This window comes from Empidonax traillii, unplaced genomic scaffold, assembly GCF_003031625.1.
Source record: "Empidonax traillii isolate 1590-97213 ecotype Southwest subspecies unplaced genomic scaffold, ASM303162v1 scaffold11:size2795301, whole genome shotgun sequence".
NCBI classification, from domain to species: domain Eukaryota; kingdom Metazoa; phylum Chordata; class Aves; order Passeriformes; family Tyrannidae; genus Empidonax; species Empidonax traillii.
The window spans coordinates 786,106-796,472 of NW_020955204.1; the positions used below are offsets into that span (position 1 = coordinate 786,106).

General features: G+C 45.2%; 1 protein-coding gene across 7 annotated transcripts in view; it reads right to left on the minus strand.

The window, feature by feature from the left end:
- DDB2 (damage specific DNA binding protein 2) overlaps positions 1–10,367 on the minus strand; it is a 40,928-nt gene that overhangs the window by 8,184 nt on the left and 22,377 nt on the right. For 2 of the 7 annotated variants that reach the window (XM_027886598.1, XM_027886652.1), the window contains exons 1-4: positions 6,110–6,217; positions 5,011–5,194; positions 2,109–2,239; positions 824–1,015 (exon numbers count right to left, since the gene is read on the minus strand). In XM_027886598.1, coding sequence (XP_027742399.1) covers positions 824–1,015; positions 2,109–2,239; positions 5,011–5,182 — 495 coding nt within the window. In that variant the 5' untranslated portion in view covers positions 5,183–5,194; positions 6,110–6,217. The other 5 variants (XM_027886617.1, XM_027886643.1, XM_027886632.1 and 2 more) reach the window with 5 other exon arrangements.

The following is a 10,367-nucleotide window of genomic DNA, read 5'->3' on the forward strand; positions in this document are numbered from 1 at the left end:
GAAAAATCCACTGAGTGAGGAGGAAGGAGAAAAGTGTGTTCTGTAAGTCTGCATTCACTGCTATGTCTATAACAGCAACAGTGAAACACACCACAGCCCTCTAAACAGGCTAAGACAACCATGTCTCCCACATGACGGCTGTCTAGACAGCTGCCCTCCTAGAGGACAAATCTGCAACTCCTTCAGTCCCCAGGCAATGTATTCCCTTGCTGGCTTGCACTCACTATTTACAAAAAGAGAAATACTACTCTGGAATTTCTGGAAAATGGATCTCTCATTGTATATCTATGTTAATTTAGAAAGACAATAAAAGTTACAAAGTCTTTGAGCCCCTGTTGGAATGGAAATGGCTGAATAAAACAAGGGGGTATGCCAGCTGTATAAACCATTCATTCTACCTTAGTTTCTTCCTTTATCTAAGGGCACTGTCTCTCCCCACTCAAAGATGTTTCTTCATCTGACACAATACAAGGTTAGCAGAGAAAGATCGAGACCTAAGGCAGACTGACCCTCTCTGCCGAGTCGTTTCTGGCATCCCTTTAAGATAACTGTTTTGCCAGTTGCTGTATTATTTTTCCACTGAGCACGCACCAAGTATTGCTTCATTATGAACTTAATCACCACGCCTCTGTTCTCCCCAGTGCTAGAACAGTCTGGGACGTAGAAACAGACATGATGTTGCATCTCAGTCCTGCCCCATAACCGACTACTCTGAAACCCAAGACCCTGATGTGCCTCTCACAACAGACCTCAGTTTTCATCTGCAGTATTTTGTGGTACTCCAGTTTTCCCTCCCACCCATTCCACACACACAGAGGCTTACCCCCTTTATGAAGCACGTTTTAGTGAGTACTTCATAGTCCCAAAGGATGATGTCTCCACCTTTGGAACCAACAGCTACTGTACTGGGGTGTGTTGGATGCCATTCCAAGCATGTCACTCTCCTGTCAAAAGGACTTGCTGTTCGAAAGAGGCGGTATGAGGCAAGAGAACGCAGAAAAGGCAGCTGCAGACACTGTTAAAAAGGTAAAGAGAATAATGACTTTTGCAGGCATCCCTGAGATTCTCTGAATGACGACTGCTAACAATTTCTAATTGTCATTAGTGTTAGTACATTCACATAAAATTCTAAACCTCTCTGTAAAATGAAGAGGATGTGCTGAACCCAAAGGAAACAGCCTGTGACCACATGAATCCACATCAGTCACAGCACTCAGAAAGCAACAGAGACTGAGAGGTACTATATTTTAAATGATGTACAGGGTTAGGAGACTGAGTGGGCTGAGCTAAAAAGGTGAAGTAATGAACAAGGGAGAAGAACATGCCTCCACACCTAGAAAGGGTCTTATGATAATCTATGTCTTTACTGAGCATCTCAAAATGTTACACGTCATCCAGAGACACAATATTATGGTCCTCCATCCAACTCATCTGCTGCTCAACTATACAGCATAGGAGCGAACAGAACACTTGAAACAGGGAATGAGAAACCATGACATATCACATTGTTGTTCAGTTGAAAAATAGGTACTGCTTGGATGAGCTTGGCAATTTATCATTTGGATACTTAAAATGCATAAATCATCAGGAAGATAAAGCTAACCCAAGTGCTTCCCACCTATGGATGTTACAGAAAGAGTTAATTTTCAAATGAAAGGTGTATGGCTCTGGAAAACAGTAAAACATTATGGACTTGGTGGGCTACAACTGTGAAGAGGTAAAAATCAACACTAAACAAAAGCACTAAACATTAGCAAAGCAGAGTGGATACTAGAATAGTATGACAAAACAGCCAGAGTAGCATGCAAATGTATCACTGTGCAATTACTCAGCTGGTAGACTCGGCAAGTTTAAACATGATTCAAGGAAGCACTGAATTAACAGAGGATAAAACGTAGATGACAGGGCTGAGTCAACCAAAAGGGAAAGCCATCTCAGCTCTTGCATTTTAAACAATTAGGGAACACAAGGGTGCATCAGACTTAGAGCCACAAACTGTGTAGGAGGAGAACTTTTAAGCCCCTTTAAGTTTTCCTGCTTGCGTGGAAGGTTTTTTTTTATGTAGGGAGTTGAGATGTCCAAAAGGTCATGAAGGAGACACTCCTCACCTGCCTGAGTGGTGCCCGAATGGAGCCTCCCAGCATGTTCTGATAGACATAATGAACAATGCTGCGCTGCTGCTCCAGCTGATGGGAAAGGACGCTCTTGTTTCCCACCACAGACCCACCTCCACTCCAACCTGCCAGAGAAGAACAGAGTGAAACTTACTGACAGGCAACTCATTCACTTAACAGTATAGGAAAACATCTGCATTTGTTGCTACATCCATGAAAAGCTTCAGCCACAAGATAAAAGTCTCTAAATAATTCTTACATATCTTAATGTACAGCAGCTTCTGCAATTATGGAGTCCAGTGGTTCACACAGACTGACAGAGCTTTGTGTATGCTTCCTCTTGTTAAACCTTCCTTCTCTTTGCCAAAGATTTATCAAGGACAAGAGGAGAGGACTAAAACAATGCCACAGATGGGTGGTGCCATCTCTCGGACAGCGTACAATTTGAATGTTCAACCCAAAGCACAATGCTGCTATACAAAACGCCAACAACTTGTAAATATGCCATGGGAGGTGGTAAGCCCCTGCATCCAGCAAAAGAAAGGTCAGATGTGTGACCAGCAGAAACACCTGAAAATTCCCCAAGCATAGCAATGTGAGTTCCCACCCAGTTCCTGAAATGCCTGCGTGTGAATCAGAATTTTCGATCTGCCTGTGCTGGAGCCTGTACAGTCTGCTCACAGCACTGCGAGTTTTGTTTTTGATAACAGACTTGCTGACGCCACATCGCTGAAAACCTTTCTGTTCAAAGTGGTTTTTGCTGAGAGTACAGCTTGTTTCTACATTTTGTTCATGTTCCAAGTTTTTATCTCCAGGGACTTCTACGTAAAAACTATATCTGTTCAGTCTCATGTCTGTGACCTACTCATCCCCACAGCGATGGTCTGTAACACCCCAGGGGATCCAGAAGTCAGATGCATTTCTTAAGAAACATAAATGCAATTTTCATTTAAAAAAGAATGAAAAAGAAGACTGAAAACACATGGATCATTCTATATGATCAGAACCTAAATGAAATCTTTCTTTAATGCAGCGGTGGAGCCCAGAAATGCACAGGTGTGAAACTGAACTTCTCTGTTCACATGCCAACATAGTGCCAACGTTTGTCACACCTGCTGAAATAGGTATAAAAGTATTTATATTTTAATTCATGTTTTTCACTGAAGAATAAGTATCCTTCTTCAGAGGTGACAGAAATTCCAGTATTTTTTCAAAATTCCATTCTACAATGAAGGATAATTTGTTAAGAAACAAACTTCAGACCTTTTTAGAATTTGTTGGAAGAAATCCTTCAAAAAGGTTGTTCTAATTGCAAGAAACAGAAACTGTTCTATATGGCTCAGGAGAAAAAAATGTTTTTTCCAAACACATAAAAACTGGAACACAGAATTGAAAAGTTCACATACAAAGGTCTTCACCTTTTTAAAAACAGTTAAGGGAAAAATATGATTTGCCTCATTTTTCCAAAGTACTAGCTACATCCAATTACCTCTGAATCTTACAGGAACGGCAGATGCTTACTGAATCTAAAAATCAGTTACAATAATATCATGTAGCTAAATTAACTACAGAAGATGCTTTAACCATCCACAATTACATACAGAACTCCTTTCAAAGAGTATTTTGTCTCCACTGTTCACACTGCTAACTGCTCCAAGTTTGGACCTACAGACCACACAATGGAAATGTTTAAAATCGTAGAACCCCTGTATCTTCGACTGTTGAAATGCACTTCGGTATTTTCTGGTTCCTTAAAGCCAGAATTGTACAGAAAGTGTGTAGTATCTCCACACAAGGCAGTAGCCCTAGTGATCTTCTAAACCATTGTTGGAATTAAAGCTTTTATCTAGAAAAGGAGGCTGAAGGTAGACTTTTTTGCTCTCTACAACTACGTGAAAGGTGGTTGTAGCAAGGGAGTCGCTTCTCCCAAGTTAAGAAGTGATAAGACAAGAGGTAAAGGTTTCTAGTTGCACCGGGGAGGTTTATATTGGACATTAGGAAAAATTTCTTCACTGAAGAGGTTGTCGAGCACTGGAAGAGGCTGCCCAGGGAAGAGGTTGAGTTACCATCCCTGGAGGTATTTAAAAGACATGTAAACATGGCACTTAATGACACGGTTTAGTGGCAGCAGTGCTAGGTTAATGGTTGGACTCGATGATTTTAAAGGTCTCTTCCAACCTAAATGTCTCTATGAAAAGTCCTTGCTGTAGGTAAAGTCTAGTCAACTCTCCTGGTAATTCAAAGCACTAAACTTTCCAGTACATTAGAAATCAATCACTTCTCCACATTACATCAAAAATCTTTAGATTTTTTTACCTAAGTTACATACTAAATGAAAAAACTGCACATGATTTGTAGAAATTCTGTCAGTTCTAATCTAAACATAGAAGTAGAAAGTATTCTAGTTACTTTAGCAGAAGTTTAAATATGCAAAGAATCAGGAGAAAATGCCAGTTTAGATTGCATGCTATAGGATATCAACCTTATGACTACTAAACTGCATTAAGAATTGCATGAGAGAGAAACAATGTATTACCAAGACTGGTCTGTTCTACGTTAAAGCAGAGATCTGGTAATACAGGAATTCCACAAAACTTAACCACCCTAAATTTAACCACCCTCAAATGAGCACAAGTGACAGCATCTTCACTGAGCAGGCTTTCACCAAGGGGTACAGTCTCAAAAATTAAACATGCATGCATGCACACTCACTATACAGAAAATCGGAGGATGTACTACCCCAGTACATGCCCACCTATCACTTCAATATATAACACCATCCCAACACACTCACGTCTGAACACGTTTCTTGGCATTCTCGCTCTTTAACTAGTCAAACCATCATTTGCAGTAAGTCTGGTAGAGAGAAAACAGTAAAGATCTGAGGAAACGTTACCGATTTTCCCTGGGGGTTTAGATGTTTTTCTCACGAACAACTTCTTTGCTTGTGTCTCATTCCCTAGTTTCTCATAGTCCGGTTTCCTCTTCCCAGCCGATTTTGCCTCCTCTGGCCAATGCTGATACACCCTCTCATACTCCTTGTCCTTTGGCTGGTTCACTGGAGCCATTCTGTCTGATCACTGAAAGCAAAGCAAGCATGGAAGATAAGACTGCCATACACTTCCAACTAAAGGACAGAGAAAAAAGTTGTAATGATACATATCCCAGTGGTCTGAAAGTAGTGATTATACCTGTACCCTCTTTCATCAGTATGGCATTGGCTTTTTGTTGCGCTCTGTTGAAGAGGGGAAGAGGTTCAATAAACTCTTCTTTGTTCACATATGAAAACTAACATATCCTAAAGCACTAGAGTTTGTTTTGATAGATGTGCTTCTACCAAACTTTCAAGCCTGAAACCCACAGATCTGCATAAAATAAACCTGTGAAGCCACATAATATCCTAACTTTTTCAGTAGTGGCTTACACAGAGCTCTTTAGATTCAGCTTTTATGATGATGGCCTGGGCTGACTGATCTTCCAACAACCGTTCTCAGAAGGCAGTTCCAGTTTAGCGGCCACTTTTACTCACAACCACCATCTGGTATTTGGGTTGGGCTCCCGCCCTGGCTGGCAACCGCACCTGGGCTGCTCCTCCGACAGCGACGGACGCAGCCCCTCGTGTCCCGTGCTGTGACGGCCACAACTCCGCCAGGCCCCTGAGGAAAGGCGCGGGCCTCCCCCAGCCGCCCTCGCAGCCGGCGGGCGATGCGTCACACGCATCCCCCCGGCGGATCCTCCCCGAAGCACAGCCAGGGGCTGATCCCGTGCTCGCGCTGAACTTATTTAGAATTCCTGAATGGCTGCCACGGCTATATATATTTAAATATATGGCTATATATAAATATAGCTCGGAGGGCACCCCGCAGGCTTCCCCAGAATAGCGCCCGCCCGGCGGCTCCGGGCCTCGTGGGACCGCCCCACAGCCCCGACCCGGCCCGGCCCGGCCCAGCCCGGCGCCCCCGCGGCCTGGCCGAGAAAGGCTGGCCCGCTCTCACCTGCGCTCCGGCGGCCTCGGCTCCCCCGGCGCCGCCGCGCTTGGCGGGCGGCACCGGCCCCTCCCCCGCGGTTTCATAACCGGGGCGGGAACGGGGGTCAGCGGCCCCCGCCCGGCCCGAGGACCAGAGCTGAGCTCGGCCACGGCGGTCCCCGCCCGCCCCTCGCCGCTGAGGGGCTCCGGCCTCGGGGGAGGCCGGACAGGGCGCGGGGTGCCGGCCCAGCCCCTGCCCGCCTCCAGCGCCCTTACCCCTGCCGGCCTCCTCGGTGATCAGCGTGGGCAGCAGCTCTGGCTCCGCTGGAGCCGGAGGGCACGGGAGGCGGCTGCGAGGTGTCCTTTGTCTGCCTATTGTTGTTGTCTTGGTGCAGCACTCAACAATCTTACACACCTTATTGGTTTCTAGAGCACAAAACTGGCTTATTAAAGCTGTTTGGTAAGGGACCCAAATACAGTAACCAACAGCAACTAAAAACACAATACTATTTCAAAACACAACTTACACAAGAAAACGCACCTGGTGTCAGAACCCAACAGGAAAAAAAATGCGCTTCAAAAGCATATAAAAAAGTCATGTCAAGAGCTGCTCAGAGAGTACCAGACCTTACATGATGAAGCTGAAAAGAACGGGGAAGGAAGAGCCCTACCAACACAGCAGAAGGTACCAGCACTTCCCCTCCACCTGCAAAGGGGCCATGTTGCGCAGGGAACCTTATCCCTTACCTCCGGAGCAGTAGCGTCCCATACTTCAGGCCTTCCAGTGCCTATGCTGAGTCATTAAGATGCAGTCACCCAAAGCTAGCTATGAACACAGGTCCTAAAATATCTGTATATAGCCAGGCCTTGAACTGTGGGGCACTGGGGTTTGGGTTTGAGTGTTGGTATTTTTGTGCTATAACTATAGTAACCTATGCATTTTCTCACATATTAGGAAATGCACAGAAAAACTATCGGAAAAACAACAAACACACAGTCTCTATGCTTTTTTCCTGAACAGTAACAAAGTTGTATTAGTTGCTATGATCCTGTATTAGAATGCCATATACCAAAATGATAACCACTGACAAACACAATCTGGCTTTGAACATATACATCAACCCAATCATCAAGTCTTAAGGTCTTACCAGGTGCTTCTCTAATACACTCCATTCTTCTTCAAACTGTATCCGTTAGCAAAATACAGCAAGAGGAATAATTGAACACAGCACTTCCCTTCTTGCTTCTGAAGCCTCAAAGGTTTGATTTCTGGGAAGAAAAACTACTATAGAAAAAAAATTCTTCATATCTTGACAGTGACCAACACTTTCTTCTATAGGTCTGTGGAAGTCATCATAGGATCCCAAATAAAACTCTGATGCTGTTATCCAAGTTATCTCCAGCAAAGATGTGCATTCCCTGTCCCCACTCCATTTGTCTCCCAGCAGCATTGTCCCCATGCAGAGTACACACAGAGCAACTTACATATTTCCCTATTGGAGCTATCACAGCATTTTTCAGAAGTGGAATGGAATAGAATAGAGTAGAATAGACTTTCATATGGAAGGGACCTATAACGAGCACCTAGTCCAACTGCCTGACCAGTTCAGGGCTGATCAAGTCAAAGCCTGGTATTAAGGGCATTGTCAAAATGCCTCAAACACTGACAGACTGTGGCATCAACCACTTCTCTAGGAAGCCTGTTTGACCACACTCTCAGTAAAGAAATGCTTCTTAGTGTCCGGTCTAAACGTCCCCTGGTGGGGCTTCAAACCCCTCCTGTGCATCACTGGATACTAGGGAGAAGAGATCAGCACTTCCCTCTCCACTTCCCCTCCTCAAAAAGCTGTAGGGAGCCATGAGATTACCTCTCATCCTCTTCTCTGAACTAGACAAGTCCAAACTCTGGACACATTCGAGGACTTCAACACCCTTTAACTGTGGCCCCCAGAACTGTACACAGTACTAAAGGTGAGGCCACATGCTAAATACAGTGTTTGTATCGATGACTAACACCAAGTTTACTTTCTCTCTAGAGAACCACCAGATATTTTAGTAGTTTTTATCCACTAAGGACAAGCATAGCAGACAGTACACAATTCATCCACAGAAAAAATGCCACTGGCGTCCCACAGCTCAGTGTCTGTATGGTACTCTGAGCAAGCCAGAGAAAGACTAATTTGAGAAAATATTTTTATATGTATTTACAGTCTCACACTCTTTGAACTACAGTATGCAGCAAAGTCAGAGGACTATAATTCTGTGTGGGCAGGATATTAGGCTTATTTTTATGATGCCTTTTGTCTGATGTGCAATTATGTTGAGGCTGTGCCTCAGTTGCAGGTTGTGGTTCTCTTCCACAGAATAAAGCTACCTTGTCACCAGGTCTGGTAAAGCTAAATTGTGATTAAGATCAACTTCATGGTATTGGTAATACCATTAGGTGTCCTCCTTGTCGCCAAGATTTTTGTTCAAAGCACAAATATTTTTGGCTACTTTAGTTTGACTACTGATGTATACTATTACAGCAACTAAAGCTTGCTGTGCATGTGAAAACAAAGCCTATATTCCACTAAAAAGTAGGAAAAAATATATAATCCTAAGGAGATAAAAGAGAAAGAGTAGATATCACGCTATTTGACCTCTTATGCCATGACCATTGCTAAGCTGCACCAGCAAAATGAACAAAAATATTACAATTGTTATGACATCATTTACCTGAGCTCCCCATCTTCCCTAAGCCACTCCAGCCTTGGAGGCAAGGCTTGCAGCAGCCATGCTATGGAGTACCCTCACCCTGCAATCAGTATTAGCAGCACCCAGGTCCCAAATGGACTTTATCTATCTTAGATGCTCGCTATGTGGACTATCAATATAGAAATCAGCATGAAAACATAGCAAACACTGGATATAGAATATTAATGCACAAGGTGTTTGCCTTTTCTGCACTTTCTTTAGATACATTAGTTTGATAACGGAATGAAAAACTCAGAACGTAATTGAATTAGGGAGTACCTATGACAAAGACTTGGGATTGGTTATGTTTTAGTAAAAACAAAATTGTTGTTTATACCTAAACTGTGATTAACTTTGAGGACAAGGTAAGCATCTTTCCTCGCTTTTTGAAAGGATGCTCATGGTCGCACCACAGCCAGTGACCTGCCATGGGTGCCCATCTTCCAGGGACCGCACACTGAGGATTTGCCTTAAAAGAATTTAAGCACAATGGTTCCTAACGTCCACTTTCCAACACAGCAATGTGAAGGGCACCAGTACAGGTAATTTCCAGGGTCTTATGAAACCTGGGGCAGTTGTAAAGAAAAAACATCCAAATACTGCTCCAGAGAAGTGGAAGTACAGATTTATGGCACACTCTTTCCTCTCTTCCTCCTGCAAGGCTCTCACTCTTTCCTTTCTCCACCAGTTGAATAAACATCACTGTAAACCCACAGCTGGTCCTTGGAATTGTGTCTAAAGTCACTTGGAAGCAGTCAAGAGGAGGCAGGTCTCCCAGTGCTTCTTGTAACAGCCCTGCCCCGTGTCATGGTGAAATCGTACCTAGGGCCTGGTATTAGAAATGGAAATGCTGGCAGGCAAACTCCCTGGCATTTAGAAACAGCTGGTGTCATCTTAAAGGCTATTAGGGCTTAAAGAGAAGGTCCAGATTATTCAGATAAAGGTTTTCAAAGGAAAGGGAGAGTGACCGAAAACAGGATCAGGGTGAAAGATGGATGCTACCTCAACCGAGGTGAAGCCAGTCTTCAAGCCCAGGAACACTGACCATGCATGCTATGCTCACAAGCAAGAGCACAGCATTTCACTTGGGTAGGAGCCGGCCTTGAGTAACCTGCTTGGGCCTCCTGCTCCAGCACACCGGAGGCCAGCTGGCCCGCACAGCACACAAGCGAAGGCCCCAAAGCCAGTGGGCAACACGGACAGGAGCCCAACTTTTCACGGCAGGGCCGAGCAGGCAGCTCTTCATGGGGCTGCCACCTTCCCGCTCCCGCCGCCCACCACGACCGGGGGCCCGGCCGCTCAGACCTCAGTCGGCCCCCTCCTCACCCTGGGCCCAGGGCCGACCCCACGCCTTCCTCGTGGCGGGGAACGGCGAAGGGAGCCGGCGCTGCCCTGCCAGCACCCTGCCCCGGCCCCACCTGCCTGGACAGAGCCCGCTCCCGTTAATTGGATCAAGGGCCCGGCGGAGGGGGCGGGGAGGCGGGAGCTGTGTCGAAGCTGCTCCGCCGCCGCCACCGGAGTGCCCCGAGAGCAGGGGCCGGGCCCGCCCC